Source organism: Rhinoderma darwinii, chromosome 7, assembly GCF_050947455.1.
Source record: "Rhinoderma darwinii isolate aRhiDar2 chromosome 7, aRhiDar2.hap1, whole genome shotgun sequence".
In the NCBI taxonomy this organism is placed as follows: Eukaryota; Metazoa; Chordata; class Amphibia; order Anura; family Rhinodermatidae; genus Rhinoderma; species Rhinoderma darwinii.
The window spans coordinates 116,930,718-116,948,974 of NC_134693.1; the positions used below are offsets into that span (position 1 = coordinate 116,930,718).

Consider the following 18,257-nt stretch of genomic DNA (forward strand, 5'->3'; position numbering starts at 1 on the left):
TAACCAAATAATGTAAGACAAAGCGGAAATCAAATGTATAACATCTGTACCGTCCCGCTGATGACATCCCCAATGATCAGTTGTAACCTGTGAAGGAAATCATCAGTCAGTGGTAAATTTCTCTGTAGCGCCACCACAGGCAAAGTGGGAAAATTACACAGTTACCATTGGAATCAGTGTGCTATCTGGGTAATTCATGGACATGCTGGGTCCTCTTGGTAGCGACTCTCCATTCTAGCTGATAGACTAGGTCAAAATAGGGTACTCCCCTCTATTACCTCTGAATTCCCTTCATATGTTTTTTTAAAATTTTTATTTTTTTAATCCAGACAACTACTTTAATTCAGAAATTAACAAAGGACCAAGCTCTTGGACAACCACCAATATCATCTTCTAACATGCTAAAATTAAGGCGGATGAAGAGGACTAAGGAAAATATTTGATTCAGCCATTATACATACGGCACTGGGCCCCTGTATTCTTTATACATACGGTTCAGTCTTTATACATACGGCACTGGGCCCCTGTATTCTTTATACATACGGTTCAGTCTTTTTACATATGACACTGGGCCCCTGTATAGTCTTTATACATACGGTTCAGTCTTTTTACATATGACACTGGGCCCCTGTATAGTCTTTATACATACGGTTCAGTCTTTTTACATATGACACTGCGCCCCTGTATAGTCTTTATACATACGGTTCAGTCTTTTTACATATGACACTGGGCCCCTGTATAGTCTTTATACATACGGTTCAGTCTTTTTACATATGACACTGCGCCCCTGTATAGTCTTTATACATACGGTTCAGTCTTTTTACATATGACACTGCGCCCCTGTATAATCTTTATACATACGGTTCAGTCTTTATACATACGGCACTGGGCCCCTGTATAGTCTTTATACATACGGTTCAGTCTTTATACATATGACACTGGGCCCCTGTATAGTCTTTATACATACGGTTCAGTCTTTTTACATATGACACTGGGCCCCTGTATAGTCTTTATACATATGGTTCAGTCTTTTTACATATGCCACTGGGCCCCTGTATAGTTAACTTTAAATTCCTGCCCATATTCAAAACTTTTTTTTTTTGTCTAACTAAAATCTAATTTGCTAGGGACAATGTTTTGGCAGTCGGACAAGTCCTGGACCATAGTATGCACTAAGTTGTAAATTAATATATATCATTATAATTGTTTTATTTATAGAACGATAAGTAGGTTCCAGATCAAATAAATATTCTGTGCTATAGCGGCTTCGATAGACATACATTTCACACTTTAGTGACTGCTATGGTTTTGACCCTAGTACCAAGTTCGAACAATACTGCCATCCCTGGTGCCACTAGTTTCTGCCATTTCCCTGGTGCCACTAGTTTCTGCCATCCCTGGTGCCACTAGTATCTGCCATCCCTGGTGCCACTAGTATCTGCCATCCCTGGTGCCACTAGTTTCTGCCATCCCTGGTGCCACTAGTTTCTGCCATCCCTGGTGCCACTAGTTTCTGCCATCCCTGGTGCCACTAGTTTATGCCATCCCTGGTGCCACTAGTTTATGCCATCCCTGGTGCCACTAGTTTATGCCATCCCTGGTGCCACTAGTTTATGCCATCCCTGGTGCCACTAGTTTATGCCATCCCTGGTGCCACTAGTTTATGCCATCCCTGGTGCCACTAGTATCTGCCATCCCTGGTGCCACTAGTTTATGCCATCCCTGGTGCCACTAGTTTATGCCATCCCTGGTGCCACTAGTTTATGCCATCCCTGGTGCCACTAGTTTATGCCATCCCTGGTGCCACTAGTTTATGCCATCCCTGGTGCCACTAGTTTATGCCATCCCTGGTGCCACTAGTTTATGCCATCCCTGGTGCCACTAGTTTATGCCATCCCTGGTGCCACTAGTTTCTGCCATCCCTGGTGCCACTAGTTTCTGCCATCCCTGGTGCCACTAGTATCTGCCATCCCTGGTGCCACTAGTTTCTGCCATCCCTGGTGCCACTAGTTTCTGCCATCCCTGGTGCCACTAGTTTATGCCATCCCTGGTGCCACTAGTTTATGCCATCCCTGGTGCCACTAGTTTATGCCATCCCTGGTGCCACTAGTTTATGCCATCCCTGGTGCCACTAGTTTATGCCATCCCTGGTGCCACTAGTATCTGCCATCCCTGGTGCCACTAGTATCTGCCATCCCTGGTGCCACTAGTATCTGCCATCCCTGGTGCCACTAGTTTATGCCATCCCTGGTGCCACTAGTTTATGCCATCCCTGGTGCCACTAGTTTATGCCATCCCTGGTGCCACTAGTTTATGCCATCCCTGGTGCCACTAGTTTATGCCATCCCTGGTGCCACTAGTTTATGCCATCCCTGGTGCCACTAGTTTATGCCATCCCTGGTGCCACTAGTTTATGCCATCCCTGGTGGCACTAGTATCTGCCGCTGCCAACCGTTTGGGAGTCACATGTAGGGGGACAAAGAGCCACATGTGGCTCCCAAGGGGGGGTGTTGTGTGATAAATATTTTTGCACTATAAGAGAAATGGGAAATAAACGTCTCATATTGCTCCAGGAAACTGAGCTATAAGGAGCTGTATGGTGGGGTCTCCACAATGCAGAGCTGCTTTAGGCTGCGTTCACATCTGCGTTGCGGTTTCCATTCTAGCGTATCCATCAGAGGACCACAAGAAGGGAATTTAACATTTCCATCAAAAAACCCATTGATTTCAATTGGTTCTATTTTTGCATCAGTTGTGCTCAGTTTGTCTCCGTTCCATCAGGTTTCCGTTTTTTTGACAGAAGAAATACCGTAGTCTGCTGCGCTACCGTTTCCGTAAAAAATTACGGAAACCTGGCGGAGTGGAGCTTTCCGGGGTTTTTTTTTAGCATTGAAGTCAATGGATGATGGATACAAATGTATACGCCATCCGTTTGTATCAGTTATGCATTACAATCCGTTTTTTTCAGGCATGTTCACATCAGCATTGTCTTTCCGTTGAGGGGTTCTGTCGGAGCTTTCAAATCGAGGAAATCAATAGCGTTATAGATTCCGTCACAACAAAGGAACCCTATCACAACGGTGACAGACGGAAACCATTAGCAAAGTATCCGTCACCATTGAGATCAATGGTGATGCAAACGGAAGCTGTGGTTTCTGTGAAGTGAACCCAGCCTAAGCTGTACCTGTACCGGTTTATCCCGCGGGAAATACTGCGATTTTCTTTACCTAACTTTAGTATTTTTTCGTATCTTTGTGATATATAAGCAACAGGAAACAAGTAAAAACATAACGCTGTATATACAGGGAAGTTCGTGAAGCTCAGCCCCTACATGCAGCAATTATTGCCTTTCCAGTTTGCTGAATTCGTGTCATCTGAATCGCTTCACATTCCTGAAATACCATCTTGTTATCGCAGTAATAACAACTTGTAGAAGGACACATAAGAGGGACACATAAGAGGGACACATGGCGGACCGGGCCTACACTACAGATAAGCAAGAAATGCGAAAAAACATGCTACAGAAACCAAAAAAGAGCTTTGTAAGGATGCGGGATTGTCAGCGGGAATATACCCAGAAGACATTACACTTTCATGTTAAACCTTTGTTACGCCGAGTCTGACAGAACACGTAATCTGAATGATCTGTTATGTTATGGCCGCTATTCCTAATCTAGGTTATCTTTGTGAAGCTCAAAAATGGCATTTTAGACATTCCCGGCAGTATGATGCAAACTAGGTGGCCATAACACTGGGTAAAATGTCAGTGGACATGTAGCGCTCAGTAGGTGGGCAATAGGCAACCCTCATCTCCGGTGGAATGTAAAGGCTTGGAGAGGAGAGATCATCCTGTAGAATCCTCGTTTCCACCAAGGACAATCCTCAGCAACGGATCTGCAGGCCCAAAGACATTCAATTATCAAGCGCATTCTGTCTAGATTGTAAGGATCCACCATTAAAAACATTTATGGGTAACTAAAAACTTTCGAAAAAGTCAAACTTTCTATTGAGCCCGTACACCACTTGCTCAGCTCTCCATTTCTTATCGACTTTCCTCGAAGTGGCTCAGCTCTCACCCGAGCTCTTCTGCAGCTTCAGTCCACCGATCAAAACTTCTGACATGTCTCTATGACACGTCAAATGTGTTTTGAAAGTTTAGTTACCCTTTAAGTCACAGGAGGCTACAAGGTAAAGCAGGTTACATGGCAACTTCAGAAATGTGATAATGGCCATATGTTTACATTGAAGACCAGTCATATAGTTTGGAAATTTACTGGAGAAACAACATGTCTATGGATATTCAAGAGCTCTGCTTTATTCACCTTAGGGCTGAAATCACACATGCAGTTTTTGATGCAAACAAAGCAGTGAATACAAAGGACATGAGACAGAAGTCTTTCTTTTCTACTTTTCCTTATTAATGTTGTTTTAGGTTTTTTTTTTGGTACCGTTTCCTTCCGTCTTCCACCACACCACGTGTGTGCGCCGACATGACAATAGGTCATCCACCAAGACAACACGTCATGTGACATCACCATGGCAGGTGGCATTTGGACATCTATGTGGATGATATCATAGGTGCATACACACAAAGTGACGTGGACCCTTTGACCAAGTGGTATCGTGAGTATATTGCCATCTTTATGGTACTCGCCAAGAAGCCCCTCTAATAAAAATCAACTGTGCCACCAAATCATGAATCAAATACTGAACGCCACACATTAATGGGCAAATTCATTAATACTACAATAGACCAGGCCTGGACAAATAAATGGGGCAAGGTAGTCAATGCACGGTCTACGGTACTTTTTATTTGCGGACAACAATGCGGACTCCCAAAGTCTACAGTATTCTGCCCATACCGGCTACATATTGTTTTTCATATTGACCTAAAAGGGATAATTCAGCCTAAAGCATTTTTCAGCTGTCCTCTGGATGTATGATAACTGCTACATTAGTGGGGTCCGCCCATTGGGACTCATTTCCCCCAACCGCAAGACGGCAGCTAAAAGGAGTTTGAACGGAGCAGGGGGTCGGGCATGCGCGGTGCCACTACTTTCAAAGACTACGGGGCTGATGGCTGTTTCCATTTGCTATGGATGAAGCCCAAACTTTAGACTTTTTTTATTTGTTATTATTTTTATAATTCAAAGTTAAAAATAAATCGTATTTATTAAACGAGTCTTTCCGTTTGTTTTTTTTAACCCCTACCCGCACCAGGACGTAACTGTACGTCGTTGCGGGAAGTTACTTCCCGCACGAGGACGTACAGTTACTGAGTTAATCCCGGTGCACACTGTCGGCGACAGTGTGCACCGGGAACCAGGAGGTCAGCTGTCGCCGACAGCTGACACTCCCCTCTTGCCGGCCAGCGGTCCTTTGCCGCTGATTTCGGCGCATTAACCCCTTAAATTCGGCGATCGGGTGCAATCGCCGAATTTTAGGGGTTTCTAACATATCGGCAGACCCCCGTCCGAAATCGCGGGGTCTGCCGATAGTTAGTATGGCAAACGGAAGCCAAACAATGGCTTCCGGGTCTGCCATGGACAGAAGCCCATCAGGACCAACCTTCGGCTGGTCCTGATAGGCTTCCTGTCAGAGTGACAGAAAGTCACTGTGCCATTCCCGATGCACACTGTCGGCGACAGTGTGCATCGGGAACTTGGAGATCAGCTGTCCCCGACAGCTGACACTCTCCAGTGTTGCCGATCAGCGGCTCATCGCCGCTGATTTCGGCAATTAACCCGTTACATGCGGGGCTCGATTGCGATCTCCGCATGTAGCGGGTTTGTAGCGCATCAGCAGCCCCCATGCAATCGTGGGGGCTTCTGATGCTTGTGATGGCACCCGGGGGCCAGACAAAGGCCCCCAGGTCTGCCATGTATGTCAGACTATTAGGATCAGCCTCTGCTGATCTTCGTAGACCAACTGTCAGAGTGACTGTGACGTCACACTGACAGTTGGAATACTTTACACTACCTAGGTAGTGTAATGTATTCTAGCAGCGATCAGAGCTGCAGGTCAAAAAAAGAAAGTGTAAAAAGTAAAAGAAAAGTTAATAAACAAAAATATAAAGTGTAAAAAGTAAAAAAAGTTAATAAAAATGTTTTATAAAAGTGTAAAAATAAAAGGTTTTGTTTTCCTATAATAAGTCATTTATTCTAGGGAAAAAATGAAAACGTTAAAAAAAAAGTACACATATTTGGTATCGCCGCGTTCGTAACGACCCAATCTATGAAACTATAATGTTAATTTTTCCGCACGGTGAACGCCGCAAACAAAATAAACGGAAAACTGTCAGCATCGCTATTTTTTGGTCACCACCCCTCCCAAGATATAGAATAAAAACTGATCAAAAAGTCGCATTTACCCCAAAATGGTACCAATAAAAACTACAACCCGTCCCGCAAAAAACAAGACCTCCCACAGCTTTTTTGACGAAAAAATAAAAAAGTTACGGCTCAGAATAGCGTGTCCCAGAAAATAAATTATTTTATAGAAACTTAATTTTATTGTGCAAACGCTGCAAAACTTAAAAAAAACTATACACATATGGTATCGGCGTAATCATACCGACCGGCAGAATAAATTAAAACGTAATTTATTGCGCACGGTGAACGCTGTAATAAATAAAGAATTTAAAGCGCCAAAATCGCTGTTTTTTGGTCACCCTAGCTTTAAAAAAGATCCTGAGGGGCCAAAATGCTCACTATACCACTAGAAAAATTCCTTGAGGGGTGTAGATTCCAAAATGGGGTCACTTTTGGCGGGTTTCCACTGTTTTGGTCCCTCCAGGGCGTTGCAAACCCGACATGGCACTGAAAACCAATCCAGCAAAATCTGCACTCCAAAATCCAAAAGGCGCTCCCTTCCTTCTGAGCCCTGCTGTGGGTCCAAACATCAGTTTACGACCACATATGGGGTATTGCCGTAATCGGGAGAAATTGCTTTACAAATTTTGGGGTGCTTTTTCTCCTTTATTCCTTGTAAAAATGAAAAAAATCTATGTTTCCACAGAAAAATAGGTGATTTTCATCTTCACAGACTAATTCCACTAAATTCTGCAAAAAAACTGTGGGGTCAATATGCTATCTATACCCCTAGAAAAATGCCTTGAGGGGTGTAGTTTCCAAAATGGGGTCACTTTGGAGGGGTTTCGGCTGTTTAGGTACCACAAGACCGCCTCAAACCTGACATGGTGCCTAAAATATATTCCTAAAAAAAGGAGGCCCCGAAATCCACTAGCTGCTCCTTTGCTTCTGAGGCCTGTGTTTCAGTCCATTAGGACACTAGGGCCACATGTTGGATATTTCTAAAATCTGCAGAATCTGGGCAATAAATATTGAGTTGCGTTTCTCTGGTAAAACCTTCTGTGTTACAGATTTTTTTTTATTACAAATGAATTTCGGCAAAAAAAATGAAATTTGTAAATTTCACCTCTACTTTGCCTTAATTCCTGTGAAACGCCTAAAGGGTTAAAATATTTTCTGAATGTGGTTTTGAATACCTTGAGGGGTGCAGTTTTCAAAATGGGGTGATTTATGGGGACTTTCTAATATATAAGGCCCTCAAAGCCACTTCAGAACTGAACTGGTCCCTGAAAAAATAGCCTTTTGAAATTTTATTGAAAATATGAGAAATTGCTGCTAAAGTTCTAAGCCTCGTAAAGTCCTAGAAAAATAAAATTACGTGAAAAAAAATGATGCAAACATAAAGTAGACATATGGGGGATTTTAACTAGTAACTATTTTGTGTGGTATTACTATCTGTTTCACAAGCAAATACATTTAAATTTAGAAAAATGCAAATTTTTGCAAATTTTTGCTAAAATTTGAAGTTTTTCACAAATAAATATTGAATTTATCGACCAAATTTTTTCACTAACATAAAGTACAATATGTCACGACAAAACAATCTCAGAATCGCTTGGATAGGTAAAAGCATTCCGGAGTTATTACCACATAAAGTGACACATGTCAGATTTTAAAAAATAGGCTGTGTCCACAAGGCCAAAACAGGCTGTGTCCTAAAGGGGTTAAGTGATCTAATTTCCTGTTTACATAATAATCTAACTGGCAGCACCAGCAAAAAAGAGGATGTAAAACAAAGCAACAAAGTAGACAATCTGGCAAGTCAATAGAAACGTAACAGTTTGGGGCAAGTTTTGTTCGAATTTCAGCCATAGAACCCTTATATAAGACCTCATTCACACATTGCAGATTTGATCATTATTTTGCATCATTATTCTAAGTCCCAAACCAATAGTGGATGTAAGGAAGAGACTAAGTATAAATCTTTCCATTATATTTCCCATCTGTTTAGAATCCAGTCCTGGTTTTGACTGCAAAATACTGTCGCATAATACTGGCCAAATCTGCAATGTGTGAATGAGGCCTAAAATTGGCGCGTATCATTGTACAATCCATTTTCCAGGCTGCATTATTTCCTTTCCTTCGCTTACTCCTTATCCATAACAGGATGGAGGAGGGGAGGCCGGGAGCTGAGCAGATGTCTTGGGAAGGGCAGGCAGCAGTGTGCGCAGCCTCCCTGCACACTGGATGATGCCACATCTCCTAAACACATAGCAATGGGTAATGCAGATCCCAGCTCACCGCCAGTGCAGGCCAAGGACGTCAGAGGATGGCACAGGAGGCACTGAATGCAGATCTTACTCTACCCAGCTCTTGGGGAGCCTAATAACACCAATATTCCAATTCCTTCTTCCAAAATACTGGAATGAACATATTTTTTCTATGACAAAAAGCTGCTGCGTCAACATCCGATGTTAACCCTATGACTGCTACTCCAAGGCAATAACGTTAGAAAGATACTTTAACAGCAGAATTTACAGATATATCTCAATCCTGATGAAATCCATATCAATTCTACAGGGATAATACATATGTACAATCCTTGTAGTAGTAGGAGATTGAGAATAGTAAAGGGAGGGCACGGGGTTACGGACTGTCAGGTCAGCATCTGCATTAGAATAAATGATCAGAGGATATATTATATACTGACTGACTGGCATGCTTGTATTTAATGGCATACGATACATACTTGGCAGAGGTTTGCGTGTTATTTTTGTGTGACCCGGTTGTAGCATTGAGGTGCATGGTTAGTGATAAGGATGCTGCAACTGAGGCAGCTGGTAGACTATGTAGGACTATGCCAGTGTGTGCCATGCGGATAGCAGCATTGACAGGAACATAAAATGGGCCTTAGGGTGAGCACAATGACAGCGTAGATATCAATCCCTGTATGAAGTTGCCAAAATAGACAAGGAAGAGATTGACAATGATTGTAGATTTCTGGCTGGCAGTGCAGTTGGTAAGGAGGGTGATAGTGATGTTATTATCTTCAGGTACAGCATGGAATGGCAAGAAGAAAAAGCTACCAATGTCTGATGGTGTCAGGAGTAGGCGATATGTGGATTATTACAATGACGTTACAGTGACAGTCGTGTAGGACACGAGGTTAGGCCCGCAGTCTAGACTAATGTATTGGATTGCAGTGATTTCAGTGTATGCCTCTACTAGAGGCACGGACAGTGTGGAGTCCAGTGATAACATGATTATGGAGCAATGCAGTGAGGGTCTGGAGCATAGCGAAGTCATGGCAGTGTGGGTCTGCAGTGCAGAGTAGTGAAAGTAATGCAGTTACACCAGTGTAGTGCCGGGACAGCAGTGTAAAATAGTGCAGCCATAGGAGTGCAGAGTAGTGAGAGAAGTGAAGGGCTGTAGTGCAGTGGAGTGCCAGAGGGGAATTGCAGTGACCGCAATGTGGAGCTATAATGGTAGTGTAGGTATGTAGTATAGTGTAGTGCAGTGCAGTGCAGTGCCAACAGTGTGGGGCTACAGGGCAGTGACTGCAATAGAGAACAGTGAGAGCAGTGTAGGGCTACAGCGAAGTGACAGTAGCATACTGTGACAGCTGTGTGGAGGCATGTAGTGCAGTGACAACAGCAATGTGGGGTATGCAGTGGAAACAAAGTGACAGCAGTGTAATGTATACAGTGGTAGTATAGTGGCCGCAGTGTGGGTGTATAGTGTAGTGGTAGCAGTGTGTAGGGTATGCAGTACAGTGACAGTAGTGTGGGGTGTCTGCAGGGCAGTAACAGCAGAGTGGAGGGTATGCAGGGCAGTGGCAGCAGTGCAGGTCTGTAATGCAGTGACAGGAATGTGGGTCTGTAGTGTATGGGGTATGCAGTGTTGCGAAAGCAGTGTGGGTCTACAGTGCAATGACAGCAGTGGGGGGTCTATGCTGTAACAGTAGTGTGGGGAAGTAGTGCAGTGAGGGTCTATACAGTGTAGCCATGTGTGGGGGGGGGGGATGCAGTGCAGTGATAGCAGGGGGGGGTCTCTGCAGTGCAGTGACAGCAGTGGGATTCAGTAGTGCAGCGACAGTAGTGTGGGTCCATATAGTCCAGCAGTGTGGAGGGTATGCAGGGCAGTGACAGCAGTGTGGGTCTGTAATGCAGTGACAGCAGTGGTGTGGGTCTGTAGTGTATGGGGTATGAAGTGTTGGGAGTATGCAGTGTAGAGAAAGCAGTGGGGGTCTATGCAGTGCAGTGACAGCAGTGTGGGTCAGTAGTGCAGTGACAGCAGTGTGGTCCATCCAGTGCAGCAGTGTGGGTTCAGTAGTGCAGTGACAGTAGTACAGGTCTATGCAGTGCAGCAGTATGGGTCTATACAGTGCAGTAACAGGGAGTTCAGTGACAGCAGTGCGGGCCAGTAGTGCAGTGACAGCAGTGCGGGTCTATACAGTGCAGGTCTATGCAGTGCAGTGACAGGGAGTTCAGTGACAGCAGTGCGGGTCTGTGCAGTGCAGTGACAGGGAGTTCAGTGACAGCAGTGCGGGTCTATACAGTGCAGCATTGTGTGGGGTATATGCAGTGCGGGCCAGTAGTGCAGTGACAGCGGTGCGGGTCTATACAGTGCAGGTCTGTGCAGTGCAGTGACAGCAGTGCGGGTCTATACAGTGCAGCAGTGTGTGGGGTATATGCAGTGTCAGCAGTGCGGGTCTATACAGTGCGGGTCTGTGCAGTGCAGTGACAGGGAGTTCAGTGACAGCAGTGCGGGTCTATACAGTGCAGCAGTGTGTGGGGTATATGCAGTGACAGCAGTGCAGTGACAGCAGTGCAGTGTCAGCAGTGCGGGTCTATGCAGTGCAGTGACAGGGAGTTCAGTGACTGCCCTTTTCTCACCTCCTTGAGCTGCTCCATCTCCTGCCGGACGGTCTCATACTCCAGCTCCAGCTCGTCATACTGCTGCTTCAGCTGCTGCTTCTCATCCAGCACCACCAGCCCGTACTCGGCCGCCTGGATCTTCTCCCGGGTGGTCTCCCCCAGCTCTCTGAAGAGCCTCCTAATCTCAGACCGGAGCCAGTCCGAACCGGACTGCATGACCAGCTTGTCATACTCGTCCTCTTCCATGAGGAGAGCCATTCCTGGGTGGGGTGCAGGGCTCACTTCTGTCATCAAAATGTCGGGGTTCCCTCCCTGCACCCCAAATCTTAGCCCCGTATAATCCCCCGCATCCTGCGCCCGGCGCTCGCCGCAGACACTAGGAGGAATGCGAGCCTAACCCTTATTACTGGGGATATGAAGCAGGGAGCGTCTGACAATTCAGACGAAGAAACCCCAGCAAAAGTGAAAACGTCAATTAGGTGGGACGGACTAAAAATGTGCTGAATGGAAGATACTTGGTAGACGTTCCCTACTTGTCTGCTAAGGACAATACGCATGCTCAGTAGTGACACTGTTCTGGAAGGCGTCCACGACTACAGGCAAGGCACATGGACTTCAGAGGATCAAAACCAAAGAGAAGAAGCAGAAACGTTTACTTATTCCTGCAGAGATCTGAGGAAGATCTGGTTATCTCCACAGCAGGACGCAGACCTAACACCATACAAACACTGGGAAGTTTCATTGTTGAGCCTTTTCTTATGCCAATATATTTTCTCGACTTTTGTGTTACAGGACAAAATGCAGCAGATAAAGGTGATCAAGTCCCTGGCTGATGTTCGTAGTGTCGCTGCGATTGTAGTTGTAGAGGTGTCTTGCAGACTAATGCCAAGCTGCAGCAATTTTATAGGGCATCCTATAGCATATGGGCAACCCGCATGTTGGCCAAGTAAAAATCGTTTTTGGGCTATATATATTTCTCTCATACCAATATATATAACTGAGCAGGAAAAGCTAGAATAGGACAGTCGTATGGTCGCACATCTACCCAGGGCCGGCCCTAGGATAGATGTCGCCCTGTGCGAAATTATCTTTCGGTGCCCCACCCCATCATTAAAAAAAAATGCCCCATAAAAAAATTATAATTCCCCATTTAGTGCCCCCATACAGTATAATCATAATATTTAATAATATAATATATTACAACCCCTTCAAGGACACAGTATTTTGTCCTCTAATTGTGCCCACAGTATTATGCCACCTGTAGTACCCCTACACAGTATAATTTCCGCTTAGTGGCCCCCACACAGTATAGTGCCCCCCTGTAGATTTTGCCATACAGCCTCCCTGTAGACAGTGCCATATTCCCCACCTCCTTTTTGTAGATCGTGCCATACAGTCCCCCACACCTCCCCCTTGTAGACAGTGCCATACAGTCCCCGACCTCCCCCTTGTAGACAGTGCCATACAGTCTCCCACCTCCCCCTTATAGACAGTGCCATACAGCCCCACACCTCCCCCTTGTAGACAGTGCCATACAGCCCCCCACCTCCCCCTTGTAGACAGTGCCATACAGTCCCCCACCTCCCCCTTGTAGACAGTGCCATACGGCCCCCCCACCTCCCCCTTGTAGACAGTGCCATACAGTCCCCCACCTCCCCCTTGTAGACAGTGCCATACAGCGCCCCACCTCCCCCTTATAGACAGTGCCATACAGCCCCCCCATCTCCCCCTTGTAGACAGTGCCATACAGTCCCCCACCTCCCCCTTGTAGACAGTGCCATACAGTCCCCCACCTCCCCCTTGTAGACAGTGCCCCAAAACAAAAATTGTACTCACCTAGGTCCCGTTCCCATGACGAACTGAGCTGTTCCACGGCGTGATCCTGTAGCCTAGTACAGAGTTTCCCAACCTTTTCGGACTCGAGGCAGCACTGGAAAAATAAAATTTCCTCAGGGCCCCCCTACCAAATTTTTTTTTCGAGAAAGACAGAAAACGGCTAAGAGCAAGCACTCCACTCGTAGGGTCTGTTCACACACGTTTTTTGTAAGGCAAAAAAAATCTGCCTCAAAATTCCCTCAGCAACTGACAGCGTTGTGTGGCCTTTTTTTGTGTTTTTTCTTAAAGAGGCTCTGTCACCAGATTTTGCAACCCCTATCTGCTATTGCAGCAGATCGGCGCTGCAATGTAGATTACAGTAACGTTTTTATTTTTAAAAAACGAGCATTTTTGGCCAAGTTATGACCATTTTTGTAGTTATGCAAATGAGGCTTGCAAAAGTCCAAGTGGGTGTGTTTAAAAGTAAAAGTCCAAGTGGGCGTGTATTATGTGCGTACATCGGGGCGTTTTTAATACTTTTACTAGCTGGGCGTTCTGACGAGAAGTATCATCCACTTCTCTTCAGAACGCCCAGCTTCTGGCAGTGCAGATCTGTGACGTCACTCACAGGTCCTGCATCGTGTCGGCCACATTGGCACCAGAGGCTACAGTTGATTCTGCAGCAGCATCAGCGTTTGCAGGTAAGTAGCTACATCGACTTACCTGCTAACGCCGATGCTGCTGCAGAATCAACTGAAGCCTCTGGTGCCGATGTGTCCGACACGATGCAGGACCTGTGAGTGACGTCACAGCGTGATCTGCCAGAAGCTGGGCGTTCTGAAGAGAACTGGAGAGTTGCTTGATGTCTCTGTCCATATATGGACAGTGACATCAGGGAAAACTCCTGAAGCGGAATCCCCGGTCACTGCGTTGCAGACGCTATGACCGTCGATTCCACTCCAGGAGAAGCTCCTGTCGTCTGTGTCCATGACGTCATTGGCTTCTCCTTGAGTGGAATCCCTGGTCATAGCGTCTGCAACGCTGTGACTGGGGATTCCGTTTCAGGAGTTTCCTCTGATGTCACTGTCCATATATGGACAGAGACATCAAGCAGCGCTCCAGGAGCGGAATCCCCGGCCACATGGGGATTCCGCTCCTTCAGTGAGCCACAATGGCGCTATTAGATAGCAGAGCAGGGAGATGCTGTCGCTACCGCTATAGCAGCCGCAGCACCTGCTAGCGTTGCCACCGCCCTCATGCCTGGTGTCGCTGCTAGCAGCCGCTATGGCTGCTACAGTGGTAGCGACGGCCACTAAGTGTAGAAGCGCCCGGGCCGAAAGGCGACTGCAGTTAGTGTGTGTATCCCCGCTGGTAGTTGCAACGGCGCGGGGATACACACACCCGCTGGCGCCCCTCTTGCAGTGTGGCGGCTGGCGCCCTGTGCGACCGCACTGGTCGAACGTATCTAAGGCCGGCCATTCATCTACCAACACTCTGGAGAGAAAGTCCGAAATCTGCTTTACTTGATTTAGCAAACCAAATTAAAAGGAATTGTCCCAATAATTATTTTGACGAGAAATATTATGTAGGAGCAGGCACATCGTGTGACACCATATAGTACATCCTGTGAAGCACATGTAGGTACAGTATGGAGTAAGTATGGCTAAGAACCACTCAGATTTAAACATAAGGCCCTGTTCACATTGCTTTTTCTTATGCGTATTTAGATGCGTTTATTAAATTACTCGTGAAAAAAAAAAGTGTGATGTCAATTCATGCCATGTTTTATGTCATGCATCCAATTGAATTCAATGAGAAAACATGACAAAAACGCATCAGAAACCTAAAAAAGCGTGTTAAAATTTTTTTGCGCTTTTGTAATGTACACAGGTTTTTTCTGTGATTATGATGCATTATTTTGACACATTTTTGTATGCTTCTTTTATGCATAATTATTTTTCTGCTTACAAAATACGCTGTGTGAATGTGACCTTCGGGCACAGTCACATGGCTTATTTTCAGGCAGAATCAACTACTGAAAACCAGGTGTTTTTGGAGCAGAATTTTAAAGTGTTTTTGAAGCGTGTTTTCAAATAGTTTTTGCCATTGTCAATGATGAAAATCTGCTTCAAAAAGGCCTCAAGCATTGACTTGCACTTCCTTTTTTGAGGCGTGCTTCCACGCTGCGTTTTTTCAAACAGCGTAAAATTATGCCTCGTACGGTATGAAATACGTGGTTTTTAGCATTCGTTCACATCTGCATCAGGCGTTCAGTCGGAGCTTTCCGTCAGAACGGAACTCTGACTGAAACAAACGGAACCCTTGCACAACTGAGACAAACGGAAACCATTTGCATCGGATCTGTCATTATTGAAATCAATGGTGATGCAAACGCAAACCTGTTGTTTCCGTTTGTTTCAGTCAGGGTTCCGTTCTGACAGAAAGCTCAGATGGAACGCCAGAACGGAGCCCTGACGCAGATGTGAACGAAGACTTAGGCCCCATGCAAACGGAGCCATTCACTTTCATTGAACGCTGACACCTTTCCGTAGCACTACGGAAGGGTGTCCGTGCCGTGGAAATGTGAGCACGGCCCGAAAATGCGGCTGTAAGCCGGCAGCCGGCCGTACCCGCAATCACGGGCCATGATTGCGGGCACGGTCGTGTGCATGGGGCCTTAACCAATGAAAACAATAGAAGACTGTTTTCAAAGTGTATTTCGAAACATAATATTTACACTCCGAAATATGCTGGACTATAAGCAGTGTGTACGTGCCCCGTTAAAGTTCTAGGATGTTTACTACTATGGTTTTAAGGAGGCTTTAATACAAATTTTTACTTTTAATCTCAATTGTGTGTGCTGGATGCTACACACAAAGCCAAGTATTCAAATACAGGTGTGCGGACACAGACCTTTTCCCTGTACCACCCAAGATGTGTTGTGTGATGGTTGGAAATATGGACCCACACAGTGGTGAATGGGTGATGGACGGTATAACTGATACACACTGATATCAATCAGATGGACGGGACAATGATAAGGCAAATGCTCCTTCATTGGCTGATCTATAAGTCTATGCGGCCAATAAATTGGTCGCTAGTCAGCAGCACATCTCCCTGTGTAAACAGGAAGATGTGCTGTCGACATAATGGAAATGCATGGGAAGTACCATCGTAGTAACAATCACTTGTCCCCATACATAAGCAATCATTGCTCCTTGTGAAAGAAGCAAACAAGCGCCGATCAACAAGCTGTCTCGTCCATCAGCGTTCGTTTTCACGGCCCATATCTGGCCCAGGCAAAAGAACCCGCAAAAATAAAATCAAAAACACACAGGTGTGAACCCAGCCTTGCAAACATCTAGTTGGTGATGGCCTGGCCATTGGGACCCCCACCAATCCTGAAAAGGGAATGAGCAAAGGTTTTATTAAGGTTTGGAGTGCTGCGTTGTAAAGATCCAAAATAGGGAACCCTTAGACTGCTATGGGTCCCCACTGTAACTCTGTGTGCCTACATATGGATGTTTTTTACTCATAAATTCATTTGAAATTAGAAAAAATGTAAGACTTTTCCTTTGATGCCATATTACCAAAGTATTCTCCCCTAGAAGTATTGCCTCTAGGGGAGTATAAAGTGCACACAGTAGCACCATACCGCAGCACACAGAGAGCGCATTGTAATACAGCTCTTACGTGCGCATGAGGCCTAACCGTACATGTTCAGTAACTTTTCATTGGTGGGCAGAAATAGCTGGGTAGCACGGCCGGATTTTGATGACATATCCTACCAACATATATCCTATAAGTCATTTTTGGGGCAACCCATTTCCAAACTTTGCACCTCTTGGAGCCTTAGGTCATCTAACTTGACTTTTATCACATGACAAAGTGGAAGTAGGGTACAAAATGTGGCAATTTGCATAACATTATTTCCTGTAATGCAACATGTAGCTTGATCCAAAGTTTTAATAAGCTCCTGGTAATATTACATGGCAACGTACTGAATGCAAAGGGGTAAACTTTTAATAGGTACTACTTTATGTAGCTTTTTCCAGGTAGCCCTAACCCAAATTGTGTTTTCAATTTATTCTTCTAATAAAATTTTTAAAAAATGTTCCACCAGGAGTTTTTTTTTTTTTTGCTATTGCTATGTTGTCAAAATTGTGCAAAACAGAGCTGCTTAAAACATGTCAGGGAATTAGATATCCAGGCCAGGCACTTTATGGCCTACGTCCATAGGTCAAGCTGCAGATGAGGAGAAATGACCGCCTTGAGGGTACAGGAGGTTACAATTACCAGGCTCAATAGACAATGCAGAATGTTTACACTTACAACTTGCTAAAAACACACCACCCTGCTCCTCCCGCTCCTTCCAGATCCCTTTTTTCAACTCTGTTAAAAATTCTCCTATCACATTTATGCCCCACACTTAATGTGTACGTCAGGAAAGCTCTCAGCATACGTGTCATAGAGCTCCATCACACCGATTGGAGCCAAAGAATGTCCTTTTGGCCGCCATCAGGCTGGTATACTTCAGTATACCTTTTTTTAAAGGACGGAATATCGTAATAGACTACAATATTCCATCCTGTGGGATCTAACAAAAAACGTTTGGAACCTATAACTCAAAGTATCCCTCCCAACCCAATTGGCGCTAGCCCTGGTGGATTCCTTACCTCCAGATGGGCTCCCAGCTCTATTAAATAACTAGGGATACATCTTACAAATAAGCCTTCCCAACTCTACTCTTGCAACTACCCTCACCTCCTACGAACAATCAAGAGGGACCTTGCCAGGTGGTCCAAAGAGACCTTCAACTGGTTCGCTCCCCAAGTAACCTGATTTCTTCCTGCTTTATCTGTGTGACATCCCTATCTCTACACACAAAAAATCGGTTATACGTCACTTAGTTAACACGGCCCGCGTATGTATCCTGGTCTTGTGGAGGCAAGTTTACCCACCTACAATACGCATTTGGTTTCAGCAGATACAGGTGGTGAAATGTATGTAGGAGCTCACGGCCTCTCTACGGGACACACGTGACAAATTCTTACGCTCCTGGTCTGACTGGGTGAGCTTTGAGAACTCGTCTGAATACATCTCCTTGTTATCCTAACACTATACCCGGAATGGGAAATATGATTATTAGGAGGATGCTGAGGAACACCCCCGTCTTCCTCCACTCTACTCTTCACCCTCTCCTCTCATCCCCCTCTCCCCACTCTGCCTCTTAATTCCTCCTTGAGGTTTCTCT

At 45.3% G+C, this 18,257-nt stretch overlaps 1 protein-coding gene across 2 annotated transcripts in view; it reads right to left on the minus strand.

Annotated features, from left to right (window-relative positions):
• The window catches only part of BICD2 (BICD cargo adaptor 2), a 103,865-nt gene extending 92,257 nt beyond the window's left edge, over positions 1–11,608 (minus strand). For both annotated transcript variants that reach the window (XM_075833884.1, XM_075833883.1), the window contains exon 1: positions 11,207–11,608. In XM_075833884.1, coding sequence (XP_075689999.1) covers positions 11,207–11,479 — 273 coding nt within the window. In that variant the 5' untranslated portion in view covers positions 11,480–11,608. The remainder of the gene's footprint in view (positions 1–11,206) is intronic.
• Positions 11,609–18,257: the final 6,649 nt, after the last annotated feature.